This window comes from Diaphorina citri, unplaced genomic scaffold (genome assembly GCF_000475195.1).
Source record: "Diaphorina citri unplaced genomic scaffold, Diaci psyllid genome assembly version 1.1 scaffold1268, whole genome shotgun sequence".
Classification (NCBI taxonomy): domain Eukaryota; kingdom Metazoa; phylum Arthropoda; class Insecta; order Hemiptera; family Psyllidae; genus Diaphorina; species Diaphorina citri.
This window is the reverse complement of record NW_007378697.1, coordinates 44,461-63,677: the sequence shown is the minus strand read 5'-3', so window position 1 is coordinate 63,677 and position 19,217 is coordinate 44,461. Positions and strand designations below refer to the sequence as shown.

Sequence of the window (19,217 nt, the reverse complement as noted above, 5' to 3'; positions counted from 1 at the left end):
GCTCTACTGCCACTCCTTTGGTCAACTGTAGAGCTGAAGCGATCGCAAGACAAGGGCGGCAATCTCGGCACTCAAATGAACAAACATCAGTTTCCGCCGGGATTTCTATGGGGATGTTCCACGGCTGCGTTTCAAGTGGAAGGCGCCTGGAATGAAGACGGTAAGGGAAAAATTTCATTGTCATTCATCAAGGCTTGGTCTTCGGTTTTCCTCGGGTTATAAATAAAACTCTCATTTCGGAATTTGTATTTTGCGCTTCGTAATCGTAAAAGTTAAAAGGTCATATTACCTATAGCAGAAAACCTTTGAAAACATTGCACAACATTACCTATAATAAGACCAACATTAGGTATAAGTACCTATATAATAGAACCATCATTACCTATAACTAGATTAACTAGGTAAGTAGGAAGGTATACGTGGTAGGTAAATAGGTATCTATGTATGTAGGTACGTAATAGGTAGATAATACCTACTTGAATAAATTTTGTGAGAGCAAATTTCTAAAATAGCTTTCAGGAACACAGCCCAGTTTCACTTCCTCATATTCGCTCTCTCTCTCCTTCTACTCTCAAACATAGACTCTACGACGCGAAGGACACGAGAAACTGACCCTAGTCAACCCAGTGATTGCCTGATTGGACTTCCCGATTAACTCATCCTTAACCCAAAATGTACCGGTGGTTATTCCTCGCTCTACTGCCACTCCTTTGGTCAACTGTAGAGCTGAAGCGATCGCAAGACAAGGGCGGCAATCTCGGCACTCAAATGAACAAACATCAGTTTCCGCCGGGATTTCTATGGGGATGTTCCACGGCTGCGTTTCAAGTGGAAGGCGCCTGGAATGAAGACGGTAAGGGAAAAATTTCATTGTCATTCATCAAGGCTTGGTCTTCGGTTTTCCTCGGGTTATAAATAAAACTCTCATTTCGGAATTTGTATTTTGCGCTTCGTAATCGTAAAAGTTAAAAGGTCATATTACCTATAGCAGAAAACCTTTGAAAACATTGCACAACATTACCTATAATTAGGCTTGAAAGAGGGACAGCCCAATTCTTACTTACCTGCGTTTTTTGCTCGTCAGGGAAAGGCGAGAACATATGGGACCATTTGGTGCACACCCAACCAGATCTTGTCAAAGATCGGCAGAATGCGGACGTAGCTTGTGACTCATATCATAAATACAAGGAAGATGTCGCTCTCATTCGAGATATTGGAGTAAGTATCTTTTTTTTTTTCTTCACTTTTTTTTGTAATATTTTGATCTACTCCAGGGCCGTACCTATTTAGGAGAGGGGACGAGGGGGCCCGACTCCCCTTCGAGTTCCATTTTTCTCCCTTACCGTAGGCGAGACCCCGAAAATTAGGAGCATCCAAACAAGCGGTACATCGCTGTTTGGACCCTTACAAGGCAGAGTACCTATTTTTTTAATCATCCGGATCTACTCCAGGGCCGTATTTAGGGAAGGGAGCAAGGGGACCCCTCGAGCTTCATTTTTCTCCTTTACCGTAGGTGTGAGACTCCGAAAATTTGGAGTATCTACCATTCCCCTCCCCCCGGTACATCGCTGTTTGTACCCCTTACAAGGCAGACGCGCTACCAAAAAAGCTAAGCTGGCAATCTTAGAGGTTTGATAGAGGAAACTGTCACTGCCAAGGTCTTATCGTCCCGACCGAAGCAAAGAAGGACGATGGAAATCGGGATGCGGGAAGACAGTCAACACAACGGCGCGAGGTTAATGACCTTCCCTACTTCACAAACTAAGCTGGCAATCTTAGAGGTTTGATAGAGGAAACTGTCACTGCCAAGGTCTTATCGTCCCGACCGAAGCAAAGAAGGATGATGGAGTGGGATTAGATAGCACTTTGAATCCGCCAGTTCTCATTGGATACCTGTAGTCAAGCAACGCCGCGCGTGGTTGGTATCCAGATGGGTGACCATCTGGAGTCTGGACAGTCGTGTGCTGCCGGCTTTTCCCGGTTCTACTCAGGATGGGTGAGGTTTTAATATGAGGAAGCTTGTAGCTTGTGGCACCGCCGTGCCGTGCCGAATGGAGGAGTAAAACCCCCGCTAAAAACCTTAGCAGTTATATGCATGTACAGATTGTACAGTGACTTTGAACCTCTATCAATAAAACAATAGTCATTATATGTGATCCACTGGCCTTAGGCGAAGGTTTCATGACCAAACTATCAACACTTGATTTTACCCATTTTTCCAGATGTCGCTTCGGAATAGTCCATGTTGATTTTTCCAGTCCCAATAGAACACGGACTCCCAAGAAATCGGCAAACTTCTGGAAAACATTTCTAGCGGACTGAAAGTGATACGTCCAGTTACTCTCTGCTTACTGACCTCTCTGCTCAACTAATAACATATTATTAGTCAAGCAGAAGGCAGAACCTTTCTGCTTCACTAATGTTAATAACATGCTATTAGTTAAGCAAAGGTTATAAGTTATGACAATAATATTGGATATTCCATGTTGAATCTCTTCTCACTTATTTTCAAGACTAGTACAGTGTAAGTTTAAGTACAGTTTAAGACTAGTACAGGTAGGTATAAAATTACAAATTATTTTTCATTATGGCATCGGGTGGATTGACATTCCTTCAGGCACACTTCATTTTTCAAGGGTCCAAGTTTACCTTCCCTCGGGAATCTCGGGATCAATTTAATTTGACTCTGCGATGAACAAGAGTCCACTATGTTTGTGGGAATCGTAGGCAATACCTGAAAGCGAGCTCTCAAACAAAAGATAATAAAATTCTTCCGTTGGGATTCGAACGCGGGCCGTACAATCAGAGCGCCCTAACCACTGACCGCCATAACCACAAGTTATCAGTGTTATCACTACACTTATCAGGAGATCCAATAGGTTAACCAGTACAGTTCCAGGTTTACAGGTTCTCACTGTCCTGGTCCAGGATTTTGCCTACAGGAGACACCGACAGGATTAACGAGAAAGGAGTTCAGTATTACAGGAACCTTATCAATGAGGTCCTGTCGAAGAACATTCAGCCCATGGTAAGTTTCCGCTTTTTCTTATCAACGCGCTAATCTTGTGGGTTTAGAACAGGGGTGGCCACTAGCCTCACGTTCGGGAGCCGCAATCTCATAAAGCCGATTCGAGGCGAGTCATGCCGCGGGTGACATTTTTGAAAATTTGGGTCTACAATCTCAATGAAAATTCTAATTTTCAGCTCCGGTCTCCGGACGAAAAATTTTCCAACAAGTGAGAACCATGATTAGAGAACCGCACAAGATCGTCTCGCGCAAGCAACGTTATGGCCATAAGCCCTGGTTTACAATTATACAGTCATACAGCATAGAGGGCAAAATTAAGAAGGTAGGTATATATATCTAACAAAAAAAAAAAAAAAAAAAAAAACTTTTGGCTCTACCGAACTTAATAAAAAAATTGTAGCCCAATAAAACACTCCCAATCTCAGTTTCTGGCCACACAAGAGAACATCGCCGATCGCCGTTTTATTTTTCCTTCCCTATTGATTAGCTTGATCTTATCTGAGGATTGGCCACAAGGCCACAATTTCGGTCATAGTAAATCGTTTAGCAAACACTGTAGCCACCTTGTGTTCATGTTTATTTATAATCACCGGCTTCTCCAATGTAAACACTTCTACTGAAACATTCCATTATCTTTATGTCAAGGGCCAAGTAGGAGTAGTATTATAGGGAAAAAAATCGGATATTAGACAGTGGTATCTGTCTAGCAGTAGAGACTTTGGTGTCTGCCCGTACTCATCTTGAGTTGCTGAAAGAATAGTTTTTGTAGTTATCATCTTTCGGTGTCACTTGAAAGATCAGTTTTTACTTTTTTGTAGTTATTTACAGTGGGGAACTTGTAATTAACAACCAGAGTCCTTGTCCAATACTTAGTTTTTGAAAGCAACGACTGTTGTAGTTTAATTTATCAACTTGATTTCACAGTCTTTCTCTTTTATATTATATATAGATGGAAGAGTCTGCATCTGTAGAATAGGGTCAAGGTAAGAGTTGTATTAACTGATAGTGGCAAACCAAGAATAGAACTATATCAGTACTTCGGTAGGTTTTCCCATGAATTCAATTCAGTGAGACAAAGGAGAAAAGTAATTGATAAAACAGTTGTACTAGCTTAACATTTTGCCATTTTATTCAGTTGCACTGAGACATGGCCCTGTGAGAAGCTCATAAGGACGATATCTACCTTGGGGAAAAAAGGAAGAAAACGTGAATCTTACCTGTAAATATCGAGAATTTCATGTATCACATCGAAAGCTTAGAGAGAAGAAGAGAAATCTGACTGAAAATTGCAAAAGAAAAGCGGAAAATGAAGGAAGAAATGGAAAAAAAATTGATAAGATAAAAGGAAAAAATTGATTTTAATGTGTAAATTTTTGTTTTATTTTTCAATCCCTGATAAAAAAAAGCGGTGTTGCCAAGTAATCAGATTAAAATGTAGCTAGATTTTTACACATGTGTGCTAGATTTTTTCCGTACGGAAAAAAAATTTGAAACTTGAGGAAAAAAAAATAATTTAAAATCCCTGTCCATTTACAACATAATAGAACAGTTGCGCTTACTTGGGTGATGTTTCAAAGTTAGAAAGCTAGGAAAATGAGGGATTCCGGAACTTTTCTTTTTCTTCCACGACTTCATCTAGATCTCGAGATAAATCGATTTAAAAAATACCGGTAAATCTTGCACTCTGACGTCACGGCATACGCTCCGGTACTCGATGACGTCACATCAAATGTCCCGAGCAAAGCTCCCTCTCAGGCAACACATTAATCTGTCTGTGCGCATACGTTTCTGCACCCTCACAATGCGACGTCCAAAGAAGATCAGGAAGCAGCGGAAAGAGTTTTCCAGTTCACTCTGGGACTGTTTGCCCATCCGATTTATAGCGAAGCTGGGGACTACCCTCCTATTGTGAGGCAGATTGTAGATCAAAACAGCGCCAAAGAGGGACGGGCGAGATCTAGACTGCCAAGATTCACAGAGGAGGAGATAAAAGCCCTAAAGGGTAAGTTCGGAGGTACCTGATGGCAAAGCAAAGTTCCACTACCTAGTGCAAGTCACATTCCAGTCAAGTAAGTCAAAATTTCCTTGCTGGCGATAAATGGGAGTGTTCACATCTGCCGTTCAAGTCCCATATGCCCACTTCCAAATAATTGCCTGTAAAATATTCAAATTTTGAACGTTTGTTAAATGTGACTGGAGCGTAACCTGAACGGACAGTAGGAATCAGTTTAGTCACAATCGGTTTGCTGCAAACTAGCTATGAAGCTTTATAGGACAAGCTTTGGGCGGACAGTAGGAATCAGTTTAGTCACAATCGGTTTGCTGCAAACTAGCTATGAAGCTTTATAGGACAAGCTTTGGCCGGCCATTCACTATCAGATAGACCAGACAGGTACGCCTGAACAGAAGCGCCTGTCAGGTCTACCTGGATACTGAATGACCGGCCTTTATTGAAACTGATATACGTAGTTGTCCTAGATACACAGTACTTCAATGTATCATCCAAACTGTCGCGTCAACTTTAATAATTATTTTTCCATTTTATTTTCAGGATCATTCGATTTCTTCGCGCTGAACCACTATACTTCCATTCTGATTGCCAACAATAATCACACTTCCAACGCTCCTCCTTCCACCATCAATGATAGAGCGGCCACTTTCTCCCAGGATCCGAATTGGCCCAGTAGCAATTCTCCGTGGTTGAAGGTAAATATTGTCTTCTTCCACTTATACGTCTCGAGTACGAACCAACTTATAAGGACAGAGACGGAATAAACGAGAGTGCGTGCTGCTTTATTTGCCAACAATAATCACACTTCCAACGCTCCTCCTTCCACCATCAATGATAGAGCGGCCACTTTCTCCCAGGATCCGAATTGGCCCAGCAGCAATTCTCCGTGGTTGAAGGTAAATATTGTCTTCTTCCACTTATACGTCTTGAGTACGAACCAACTTATAAGGACAGAGACGGAATAAACGAGAGTGCGTGCTGCTTTACGGACTATCGGTGAATGGTTGTTGCTGTAGCAGCTTTCAGCAGCCCAGCTTTCTGAAACGTCCACCTCGTTATTACAGCTTTCCTCTCACAAATCCTCTTCAGTGTCCAACTCCAGGAAATCTGGAAACTCCCTCCTCTCCGTTGTGTTATTCCAGAGATCCATAGGTTAATAAAAATTGCCGTGGAGTTTATGGGCTTCAATTAGGACAATAAGGTTGTCCATTGGTGGAGTGGAGAGGCAGCGGAGTTTCAATAGTACACATTTATCTTCTTACGTTCTCCAGGTGGTTCCAAAACTCCCTCCTCTCCGTTGTGTTATTCCAGAGATCCATAGGTTAATAAAAATTGCCGTGGAGTTTATGGGCTTCAATTAGGACAATAGGTTTGTCCATTGGTGGAGAGGCAGCGGAGTTTGAATAGTACACATTCATCTTCTTACGTTCTCCAGGTGGTTCCTGACGGATTCCGTGCTCTTCTAAACTGGATCAAGAAGGAATATAATAATCCTCCTGTGTTTATCACAGAGAATGGATTCTCAGATGACGGCCGGTTGGATGATGAAGGTCGCATCGATTACTATGCGGTGAGTCTTACCAGCTTACCACTCTTACTTCACGACTTGAATTTCTGGTTCCTAGAAGAGTTGCTTGTGCGACTGTCCGCGAGCTGCGAGCTACCAGAAAACCTCTCGTGAACTACTGGTAGCTCGCAATCGACGGGTGGGCGATCTCTGACCAAGATTCTTTTAGCTTGAGCTTTTGGCACATCCACCAACAATGTTTTTTAATGTTGTCCGATTTGACCCTTTGGGTTGTTCCTAATTTTCTCACTGCTCTATTGTGTCGCAGAAATACCCCTAGAAGAGTTGCTTGTGCGACTGTCCGCGAGCTGCGAGCTACCAGAAAACCTCTCGCGAACTACTGGTAGCTCGTAATCGACGGGTGGGCGATCCCTGACCAAGATTCTTTTAGCTTGAGCTTTTGGCACATCCACCAACAATATTTTTTTAATATTGTCCGATTTGACCCTTTGGGTTGTTCCTAATTTTCTCACTGCTCTATTGTGTCGCAGAAATACTTGACTGCCATGCAAAAGGCTCTGGTCAATGACAAGTGTAATATCATTGGATACACAGCGTGGTCTATACTGGATAACTTTGAATGGTTGGATGGATACACGTAAGTCAAACTGATAGATTCTGACGTGACTTTGTGAAGATTCATCTTGAAAAGAAGAACACAAGTGACTTATAGGTACTCATCTGAATAAACAATAAAACTCTTCCCAAATGTGAAGAGTATATTAAGTTACTTGTGTTCTTCTTTACACGTAAGTCAATTAATTTAACTATCACTGGGAGGAAAAACATCAGTAGGTAAGTACCAACATTGGTTAACTATTAACTGATACTGATGCAGTCATTCAATAGCTAGCGGTGTGGGGTGGCGTGGGATTAGTGAGACCGATGAGGTTCGTTCTCGGAACGGCTGGCTTTTTCCTATCCTGTCCTCCTTGTCTCTTCGATTTCAGGACGATAAGACCTCCTTTGTTACAGTTCCCTCTAACAAACCTAAAAAGAAAAAAAAAACTTTTGCCTCCACCGAACTTAATAAAAAAATTGTAGCCCAATAAAACACTCCCAATCTCAGTTTCTGGCCACACAAGAGGTCATCGCCGTTTTATTTTTCGTTCCCTATTGATTGGCTTGATCTTATCTGAGGATTGGCCACAAGGCCACAATTTGAGTCACAGTAAATCCTCTAGCAAACACTGTAGCTACCTTGTGTTCATGTTTATTTATAATCACCGGCTTCTCCAATGTAAACACTTCTACTGATACATTTATCTTTATGTCAAGGGCCAAGTAGGAGTAGTATTATAGGGAAAAAATCGGATATTAGACAGTGGTATCTGTCTAGCAGTAGAGACTTTGGTGTCTGCCCGTACTCATCTTGGGTTGCTGAAAGAATAGTTTTTGTAGTTATCATCTTTCGGTGTCACTTGAAAGATCAGAAAGAAAGTTTTTTGTACCTAGTTATTTACAATAGGGAACTATAACGTAACAACCAGAGTCCTTGTCCAATAGTTTTTGAAAGCAACGAATGTTGTAGTTTAATTTATCAACTTGATTTCACAGTAAGAGTTTTCATAACAAAATGAATAAAGATCAATTTCCGAAGGATTTTCTATGGGGATGTGCCACAGCGTCCTATCAGGTTGAAGGTGCTTGGAACGAAGATGGTAAGTACAGTACTTTAATTTCACATTAACACTAATTCAAGACTTAAGTAGCCACCGGCACCGGTGCGGCTACAACACGTTGAATGCGCCAGTTTCCTATCCATGACTGAAGTTGAGCAACGTCTGCGCTTGATTTTGTATCCGTATCTTGGTGACCATTCATCAGGTTGAAGGTGCTTGGAACGAAGATGGTAAGTACAGTACTTTAATTTCACATTAACACTAATTCAAGACTTAAGTAGCCACCGGTACTGGTGCGGCTATAACACGTTGAATGCGCCAGTTTCCTATCCATGACTGAAGTTGAGCAACGTCTGCGCTTGATTTTGTATCCGTATCTAGGTGACCATCTAGGCATTTTAGGCGATCGCGTTCTTCTGGCTTTTCCCGGCCCCACTTAGGTTGGATGACTTTAATGTGAGAAGGCAATTAGTTTGTAGCAGAATGGAGAGTGAAACCCCCTTTATTCAAAACCTTAGCAGCTATACGTACAGTGGAGAGTGAAACCCCCTTTATTCAAAACCTTAGCAGCTATACGTACAGTGATGTTCAGGGTCTTTCTGTATCCTTTCCTTGCATTTGGTCCATGGTTAATGTACCCTTTTTTTGTCCCATCCCATTATGTCCCATCAGGAAAAGGTGAAAATATTTGGGACCGTCTTGTCCACACTAACCCAGCGGCCGTTGTAGACAAGCAGAACGGTGATGTGGCCTGTGACTCCTATCATAAATACAAGGAGGACGTTGCTATCATCAAAGATCTCGGCGTAAGTTGCCACTTTATTAGGCGTAAGTTAGCCTCTATCATAAAAGATATCGGCGCGGCGTGAGTGAACACTGTAGGCGTAAGTTAGGACTACAGGCGTAAGTCATGCTAAAAACAGGGTAGAGCGGAGAGCAAAGACCTTTTTGCTCTCAGTTCTATGCGGTTTGAATTGTTTGAAGTCGTCGCTTTCCTCAACGTACACGATACTCGTTGCTCTGTGCGCTATACTTTCCGGTCCACCCTGTTTTTAGCCTAAATTGCCGAGAAACCCCAAAACTCATCATAAAAGATATCGGCGCGGCGTGAGTGAACACTGTAGGCGTAAGTTAGGACTACAGGCGTAAGTCATGCTAAAAACAGGGTAGAGTGGAGAGCAAAGACCTTTTTGCTCTCAGTTCTGTGCGGTTTGAATTGTTTGAAGTCGTTGCTTTCCTCAACGTACACGATACTCGTTGCTCTGTGCGCTATACTTTCCGCCCCTCTCTGTTTTTAGCCTAAATTGCCGAGAAACCCCAAAACTCGATTTCGTGCTAATACAGGCCGGACGTGGCGTAGAGCGTCGCATTGGTCGCTTCGAACTCTTGACGTTCGCGCGTCTCCCGGCACGCTTTAAGTAATTTCTTTTTAAAGGAGCTCCTTCAGGATCATTCGATTTCTTCGCGCTGAACCACTATACTTCCATTCTGATTGCCAACAATAATCAATCTTCCAACGCTCCTCCTTCCATTATCAATGATAGAGCGGCCACTTAAAGGAGCTCCTAAAGCGAACAATTAATGGGTTGACTCCAGACTCAGAGTTGTCTTCGTCAACAAACTAACGGACTTTGTACCTACGTCAGTTCCAGGTGTACAGGTTCTCCTTGTCCTGGTCCAGGATTTTGCCTACAGGAGACATCGACAAGATTAACGAGAAAGGAGTTCAGTATTACAGGAACCTTATTGATGAACTCCTGCTGAACAATATTCAGCCCATGGTAAGTTTGAATTTCACCTAATTACCTACACCTACGTTATAGATTTTGCTAAGGCCGGCCACTCACTATCAGGTAGCCCTGACAGGCGGACCTGTTCAGGCGTACCTGTTAGGTCTACCTGATAGTGAGTAGCCGGCCTAAGTCCAAACTACAAAGTGATACGTTTTATAACTTCTGTATACGATAAGTTGATAAGTCACTCGATAAATCAGACAAAAGATATCCTCTTTATAATCCACGGACCTGTTCAGGCGTACCTGTTAGGTCTACCTGATAGTGAGTAGCCGGCCTAAGTCCAAACTACAAAGTGATACGTTTTATAACTTTTGTATATGATAAGTTGATTAGTCACTCGATAAATCAGACAAAAGATATCCTCTTTATAATCCGCAGGAACCTTATTGATGAACTCCTGCTGAACAATATTCAGCCCATGGTAAGTTTGAATTTCACCTAATTACCTACACCTACGTTATAGCTTTTGCTAAAGCCGGCCACTCACTATTGGGTAGACCTGACAGGCGGACCTGTTCAGGCGTACCACTTCTTTCAAAGGCCGACATTTTTGAATAGCAACTTGGCCTTCGTTTCACTTTTATGTTTTTAAGAGGGTTCAAACTACCTAGAATTTCCCGTGAAATTTGGTAATTTGGTTTAATGTAAACGTGCTTCCCCATTAGGTTACCTTGTACCACTGGGATTTGCCGCAACCATTGCAAGATTTTGGCGGATGGACAAACGCAATCATCGCTGACTATTTTGAGACCTATGCTGATTTTGCTTACAAAACTTTTGGAGACAAGGTGAGTAACTGAGTATGTTCTATGATGAAATATAATCTATTTCTAGGGATTTTTTTAGTAAGTTTGACAGAGGGAACTGTAACTGCTAAGGTCTTATCATCCCGAAATCGAAGAGAGAAGGAAGACAGGATAGGAGAAAGCCAGCCGTTCCTAGAGCCTGCTAGATCTCTTTTGGGGCAAAACGATTTAATGTTCTTAGTGTTGCAGCTTGAGATCCCTTCTGTCGTGTTTTTTTAGACGTAGGATATTTTTTATTATTATTATTATTATTATTATTATTATTATTATTATTAAAGAGGTTTGACAGAGGGAACTGTAACTGCTATGGTCTTATCGTCCCGAAATCGAAGAGAGAAGGAAGACAGGATAGGAGAAAGCCAGCCGTTCCGAGAACGAACATTATCCCATCAGGATAAAATCCGCCCCGGGCGGGAATCGAACCCGCGGCCTAGCGCTTACAAGGCAGACGCACTACCAACTAAGCTAACTAACTTTTAAAAGTGCGATAATAAGTTGTAATAATATCCACTTAATAGTTGTGAGATAATGTTACGTATAGGTACTTGGGAAGTAGGCATTGGTAGAAACATTATTATCAATCTATAACTAGGTATATTCTATAGGTATCCCAATACTTTTTGTGACCTACCTAACCCACCTACCTTCGAGTGTACTAGTCCTAATGGCATGACACACGGCCTACATTAAAATTAAATGTACACTAATGGAAAGGCACTAAGTCTGCGTAGTGTGTCATTGCTACTTCCAACCTACCTTTATAGCTTACCTACCTTTAAAAACATCAACAACAACAATAACAACAACAACAACAACAACAACAACATCAACAACAAAACAACAATAGGATATGAGTATAGGAGTTGGGTAAAGGTTTGTGGAATACTCATTCATATGTTAATATTAATACAACTTACGGCTTTAAAAGCCATTTATTTTTACAATAAATGTGTCATAAATGTGTTAAGTGTGTCCTGATGGGTTACAAAACTTATGGTCGATTTCACCAATATTTTTTCAGCCTTTAGAAGAATTAAAAGGCTTGTTAAGCTAACAACCTGTTAAGTTCCATTTGATTTGTATAGGTTTAACATTGTCCGATTTGACCCTTTGGGTTGTTCCTAATTTTCTCACTGCTCTATTGTGTCGCAGAAATACTTGACTGCCATGCAAAAGGCTCTGGTCAATGACAAGTGTAATATCATTGGATACACAGCGTGGTCCATACTGGATAACTTTGAATGGTTGGATGGATACACGTAAGTCATAATGATAGATTCTGACGTGACTTTGTGAAGATTTATCTTGAAAAGAAGAACACACGTGACCTATACTCATCTGAATAAACAATAAAACTCCTCCCAAATGTGAAGAGTACAAGTTACTTGTGTTCTTCTTTACACGTAAGTCAATTAATTTAACTATCACTGGGAGGAAAAACATCAGTAGGTAAGTACCAACATTGCTTAACTATTAACTGATACTGATGCAGTCATTCAATAGCTAGCGGTGCGGTGTGGCGTAGCAATAGCACTTTGAATCCGCCAGTTCTCATTGGATACCTGTAGTCAAGCAACACCGCGCGTGGTTGGTATCCAGATGGGTGACCATCTGGAGTCTGGACAGTCGTGTGCTGCCGGCTTTTCCCGGTTCTACTCAGGATGGGTGAGGTTTTAATATGAGGAAGCTTGTAGCTTGTGGCACCGCCGCGCCGTGCCAAATGGAGAGTAAAACCCCCGCTAAAAACCTTAGCAGTTATATGCATGTACAGATTGTAGTGACTTTGAACCTCTATCAATATTGTTTGTCATTATATGTGATCCACTGGCCTTAGGCGAAGGTTTCATGACCAAACTATCAACACTTGATTTCACCCATTTTTCCAGATGTCGCTTCGGAATAGTCCACGTTGATTTTTCCAGTCCCAATAGATCACGGACTCCTTTTTTTTTTTTTTTTTTTTTTTTTGAGAGTTACTCACAGAGGGAAACTATTCAACAGATTGCTGTATGTTTAAGAAATTTATTCTCACCTTTCAGGTTCGTTCGATTACTTTGGCCTAAACCACTACACTTCCTTCCTCGTGTCCAAGAAAACCGAACCGTCACCTGAGCCATCTTTTAGAAACGACGCCAACGTTGTGCTGTCTGATGACCGGAAATGGCCCAAGGGAGCTTCATTTTGGTTGAAGGTATGGAAAAAAAGTTTTTTTTTTGTAGCTTTTGACATTTTTATCTCTGAAACCCAGGATTCGGGCCTGCAGCAATTGTTTGTATAATTTTCTATTATCTTTTTGACACAGAAACTACCGTGGCCGAGTGGGTATCACACACGCCGGAGGTGCCGGGTTCGATTCCCGGCGGGGTCGAAGTTTTTCGGAGTGCACTCAGCCTCGTAAGGAAAATTGGAAGTACAATTGACTACCTGCTCTAATGGAGTAGAGACCAGGGGCGGCATTACCAGTGTAAAAAGATTGATGATACCAGTAGATGAGAATTGATAGTTAAGGAGGCACTTAGTAATGCACTTGGTAATTACTTAATTATCGTTTTGACTTTCTCCAGGTGGTTCCAGACGGGTTCCGTGCTCTTCTAAACTGGATCAAGAAGGAATATAATAATCCTCCTGTGTTTATCACAGAGAATGGATTCTCAGATGACGGCCAGTTGGATGATCAAGGTCGGGTTGACTTCTATCAGGTGAGTTGGGTAGGGTAAAAGGGAAAGTCACAAATGATAATGATCAGGTAGTAGTGACAAAGGGTTTGAATAACCGATGGCCCTTCTTGGGATGAAATGGTAGAAGAGAAGAGATTGGGTAAGTTCAAACCCTTTAAAAAAAAAAAAAAAAAAAATCTGGACTTTCAACATAGCAACCAGTGTCCATGATAAAGTTAAGTCTAAAACTCTAAAGGGTATGTATATGGCATGAGGACAATTAAAAGGGTGGTTTACATTCCAGAACTTCCGGTTATTAAGGAAGCAAAAAGAACTAGTATAGCTTCGCTTTACATTAGTAATAGTAAAAATCTAGTTGATTCGGTAGGTGTTTAATGGAATTTATGGTTACGTAAAAAAAAAAAAAATATGCGGAAAAATTAATGTTTGAGAAGTTAGCGCGTGACTACAGCCTTCATAGTTTGAGAAGTTAGCGCAGTATTTTTCCCCCTTATGTGTGAATGAATGGCGAGTCGGCTCAGCTCGCTTGTCACATGTGTGAAACATAGTCCGAGTCGAATCGTGTCGAAACTAGAGTCCGAGCAGTTCGAGTCGAATCGTGCTCTTTTTGGGGGTTCGTTTTGAAAAATTTGATTATTTGATTATTCCAAATCCAATTTCAACCATTTTTCGATTTCGACCAATAATAAAGGAAGGACGGACTAAAAAGGAGCAAATCAGCATAGATAACTGATATTTAAGTAAATTAGTGATGGTGATGGCTTTTATCTAATCAGTTTATGTTCATCTCTCATGGAATATCGAAATCGTTTTCATTGCACTCACTTGTAACGCAGAACGTAGGTAAGTGCCTTTTGGTTTTCATTATCCAAAGATCAGAGTGTGTCTAGCAGTTCAATAGATTAAACTGGACATTTCAAACTTGTAAGGATTATATTGAGACTAATAAACCTAACCAAAGTGTCTGTATATGTACCTATAGTGGATGCTGTTTGAAATGAGTAGATGTACACTGGTTAGGTTGCAGGTTTTGTTTTGTACACTTCAATAACTAATAATTACCTACCATCTCCAACCCTTCCAGACACTTGAGAAGTATCTTGGACCCTGCAATGTCAAAAATGTCTCTCTTCCATTCGAACAGAAGACATGGTTTGGAAAAATTAAAGTTCCTCCGTCAGTATGCATCTGTGTCAAGTGAGAATGTGTCTAAAGCCACCTACCCACCCATATTGGATCTCTCAATTAAAGCTGTTCAAGAAAGAGAAACAATTGCATTCCATAAGAAAATTCAAGCTCTTAACACAGTGGAAGAAAAACTGCTTGCGTTAAATATGTCAAGGTATTATGGATGGGAATCATTGATCCTCCAGGAAGGCCAGGTCCCATATAACTTCTTACCGTTAGTCCAATCAGTAACTAAGACTCGGCTACATCAAGTTGACAAAATTTTTATAATCCTCAGTTTAGACCATCAGTTCAATCGAACTGTCAGTTCACCGCCATTCACGATCAGTTTTAACTGACAGTTCAAAATGTCAGTTAAAACTGTCAGTTAAAACTGATCGTGAATGGCTGGCCGTACACCGAGCGCGCATCGTTTGCAAGCAGTGTTTGCAAACGTTTGTAAACAGTGTTTGCAATAATTTTTCCACAAACATTGGCTTGCAAACAGCGTTCGTGTGTGCGCGGAGTTGATCCGGCTGCTGTCGGTTTTAATGTTACACCAAGCGTGCATTGTTTGCAAACGTTTGCAAAAGCGCGCTTGGTGTAACATTACCCTTATGTGATAAGAATGTTTTTGGTGTCATTTGGTGATAAATTCTTTAAAAACATTGTAGTCCACTGTATGTGTTTATGAAGATCCCAAGTTTTATAAAGGTAAGATGAGACTGGCTTTATACAAAAAGCCCGACGCGTCTCGTCGTCGTAGGTTGAAGAAGAAAAGATGTTCCTGCAAAATGTTATACAAAAGAGTTTTTAGAACTTTCGACGTTAATCCAAGTTGTACTTTAGGGACTCGTAAAGTTTATAAAAATAAATATTAATCGTCTACTTTAAACTTTACGTCTGCTTTCTTTATCGTGTGAGTTATCCGACAGACTTTATCTATAAAGAGATGGCGGCCCAGACGGCTTTCTATTGAATTGTTGGAAACGACAAAGTTGTGGTAAAACGATAAGGAGGATCAGGAGGAGTAGATAAAGAAGAGGACCAGGAAGAGAAAAACCATCTAGGCATTATAGACAATCGCGTGCTGCTGGCTTTTCTCGGCCCCACTCAGACTGGGTGACTTTAATGTGAGGAGGCAGTTAGTTTGTTGCAGAATGGAGAGTGAAACACCCTTTATTCAAAAGCTTAGCAGCTATACGTACAGTGATGTTGAGGGTCTTTCTGTATCCTTTCCTTGCATTTGGTTCATGGTTAATGTACCTACCCTTTCGCGATCGCGTGCTACTGGCTTTTCCCGGCCCCACTCAGACTGGGTGACTTTAATTTGAGGAGGCAGTTAGTTTGTAGCAGAATGGAGAGTGAAACCCCCTTTATTCAAAACCTTAGCACAGTGATGTTCAGGGTCTTTCTGTATCCTTTCCTTGCTTTTGGTTCATGGTTAATGTACCCTTTTTTGTCCCATCCCATTATGTCCCATCAGGAAAAGGTGAAAATATTTGGGACCGTCTCGTCCACACTAACCCAGCGGCCGTTGTAGACAAGCAGAACGGTGATGTGGCCTGTGACTCCTATCATAAATATAAGGAGGACGTTGCTATCATCAAAGATCTCGGCGTAAGTTGCCACTTTATTAGGTGTAAGTTGGCCTCTATCATAAAAGATATCGGCGCGGCGTGAGTGAACACTGTAGGCGTAAGTTAGGACTACAGGCGTAAGTCATGCTAAAAACAGGGTAGAGCGGAGAGCAAAGACCTTTTTGCTCTCAGTTCTATGCGGTTTGAATTGTTTGAAGTCGTCGCTTTCCTCCACGTACACGATATTCGTTGCTTTGTGCGCTATACTTTCCGCTCCACCCTGTTTTTAGCCTAAATTGCCGAGAAACCCCAAAACTTGATTTCGTGTTAATATAGGCCGGACGTGGCGTGGAGCGTCGCATCGGTCGCTTCGAACTCTTGACGTTCGCGCGTCTCCCGGCACGCTTTAAATTATCTTTTTAAAGGAGCTCTCCTAAAGCGAACAATTAATGGGTTGACTCCAGACTCTGAGCCGTCTTCGTCAACAAACTAACGGACTTTGTACCTACGTCAGTTCCAGGTGTACAGGTTCTCCTTGTCCTGGTCCAGGATTTTGCCTACAGGAGACATTGACAAGATTAACGAGAAAGGAGTTCAGTATTACAGGAACCTTATTGATGAACTCCTGCTGAACAATATTCAGCCCATGGTAAGTTTGAATTTCACCTAATTACCTACACCTACGTTATAGCTTATAGCTTTTGCTAAGGCCGGCCACTCACTATTAAGTAGACCTGACAGGCCGACCTGTTCAGGCGTACCTGTTAGGTCTACCTGATAGTGAGTAGCCGGCCTAAGTCCAAACTACAAAGTGATACGTTTTTATAACTTTTGTTATATGATAAGTTGATTAGTCACTCGATAAATCAGACAAAAGATATCCTCTTTATAATCCAAGCGCACCAAACTTGGTCTCAACTTTCCGTTATCACTTCTTTCCAACCGGCCGACATTTTTGAATAGCAACCTTGGCCCTTCGTTTTCACTTTTATGTTTTTAAGAGGGTTTCAAACTACCTAGAATTTCCCGTGAAATTTGGTGTATTTTGGTTTAATGTAAACGTGCTTCCCATTAGGTTACCTTGTACCACTGGGATTTGCCCCGCAACATTGCAGAGAGGATTTTGGCGGATGGACGAACGGAATCATCGCTGACTATTTTGAGTAACCTATGCTGATTTTGCCTAACAAAACTTTGGAGACAAGGTGAGTAACTGGGTAGTATCAGTTTATGGATGAAACTATAATCTATTTCTAAGGGATTTTTTTATTAGTAAGTTTGACAGAGGGAGAACTGTAACTGCTAAGGTCTTATCATCCCCGAAATCGAAAGAGAGAAGGGAAGACAGGATAGGAGAAAGCCAGCCGTTCCTAGAGCCTGCTAGATCTCTTTTGCGGGGCAAAACGATTTAATGTTCTTAGTGTTGCAGCTTGAGAATTCCCTTCTTTGGTCGTGTTTTTTTAGACGTAGGATATCTTTCTATTATATTATTATTATTATTATTATTATTATCTATTATTCATTTCGAAAGTCTAATAATAGTGAGGTTACCTGTTAAGCCAAATGGTAAGGTAATATTAGGTAGGTGCAATGATTTGTAAATTAGGTACTCCTACATAGGTACGTTGAATTTGTTAGGACAGCCATTCACTGCGCAGGTAGGCCTGACAGATACCTACACCCTGACCAGGTCAGCCTGTCAGGTGTGCTCATCAGGTATCATGTAGACCCTGATCAGGTTTTGCCTGTCAGGGTCTACCTGATATAGTGAGTGGCTGGCCTGAGTTTTTTTTTTTTAATTCTTCAGGTTAAACTTTGGATCACAATCAAAGAAACGCTTGAGGCAATGCAAGGTTATGATTTCAAAACATACGCTCCCTATTTGTCAATGACGGGTGTCGGTGGTGAATACTTGGCTGCTCACAATTTGCTGCGATCTCATGCTAAAGCGTACAGACTGTACGAGAAGAAATACAAACCCTCGCAGAAAGGTTAGGGCCCAAACGCCCAAAGCGGTCACTGACTGTGGTACCCATGGCTGGATTTCTCCTTTCTCCTATTCTGTCTTCGCCATCATAGTAACATAGAGATAGCGCGCCTGCCTTTTAAACGTTAGGCCGCAGGTACGATTCCCGCCCCGGGCGGATTTTATCCTGAACGGATAATGTCCGTTCTCAGAAGGGCTGGCTTTCTCCTATCCTGTCTTCCTTCTCTCTTCGATTTCGGGACGATAAGACCTTAGTAGTTACAGGTCCTTCTATTAAACCTCTTGGAAAAAATATCCCGTCTTCCCTCTCTCTTCGCTTTTGGTACCAAGACCTCAGCAGTTACAGTTTCATATTTCCTGCTGTTCCTGTTACTTGGATGCAATATCACCAATCAATGTCTTTCCCTTTGCAGGAAAAGTTGCCCTTACTCTGAACACCCACTTCAACTATCCTCTTGATCCATCGTCCAAAGAAGACCAGGAGGCAGCCGAAAGATACATCCAATTCAAATTTGGACTGTTCGCCCATCCGATTTACAGCCAAGCTGGGGACTATCCTCCCATTGTGAGACAGATTGTAGATCAAAACAGCGCCAAAGAGGGACGGGCAAGATCTAGACTGCCTAGATTCACAGAGGAAGAAATAAAAGCCCTAAAAGGTAAGACAGAGGAGGAGATAAATGCCCTAAAGGGTAAACAGGTATCTTTACATTATTGCTGCAGCCAGCCTAGCTTGGAGGGTAGCACGCCTTGTAAGCGCTAGTTCGTGGGTTCGATTCAAACCTGGGGCGGATTTTATCCTAAACAGATAAAGTTCGCTCTCGGAACGGCTGGCTTTCTCCTATCCTGATGTTTTCTCTCTTCGCTTTCGGGACTAAAAGACCTTAGCAGTTGGAGTTTCCTCTATCAAACCTTTTTTTTTCTGTTGTAAATTTAGTGTTTTTTTTTTTTTGAGAGTTACTCACAGAGGGAAAC

At 41.7% G+C, this 19,217-nt stretch overlaps 1 protein-coding gene and 1 long non-coding RNA gene across 2 annotated transcripts in view; both read left to right on the top strand.

The window, feature by feature from the left end:
* The window catches only part of LOC103515077 (lactase-phlorizin hydrolase), a gene marked incomplete in the record, with an annotated part of 29,939 nt that overhangs the window by 7,388 nt on the left and 3,334 nt on the right, over positions 1 to 19,217 (top strand). Inside the window, 10 exon segments of the mRNA XM_026827880.1 lie at positions 4,848 to 5,030; positions 5,580 to 5,734; positions 6,475 to 6,609; positions 7,098 to 7,204; positions 8,155 to 8,267; positions 8,901 to 9,034; positions 9,875 to 10,009; positions 10,690 to 10,812; positions 18,063 to 18,246; positions 18,656 to 18,881. Of these exon segments, the coding sequence (XP_026683681.1) occupies positions 4,848 to 5,030; positions 5,580 to 5,734; positions 6,475 to 6,609; positions 7,098 to 7,204; positions 8,155 to 8,267; positions 8,901 to 9,034; positions 9,875 to 10,009; positions 10,690 to 10,812; positions 18,063 to 18,246; positions 18,656 to 18,881 (1,495 nt within the window).
* On the top strand, positions 14,075 to 14,889 carry LOC103515075. The gene is made up of 2 exons (XR_541677.3): positions 14,075 to 14,351; positions 14,593 to 14,889. It is a non-coding gene; the product is annotated as an uncharacterized LOC103515075 (long non-coding RNA).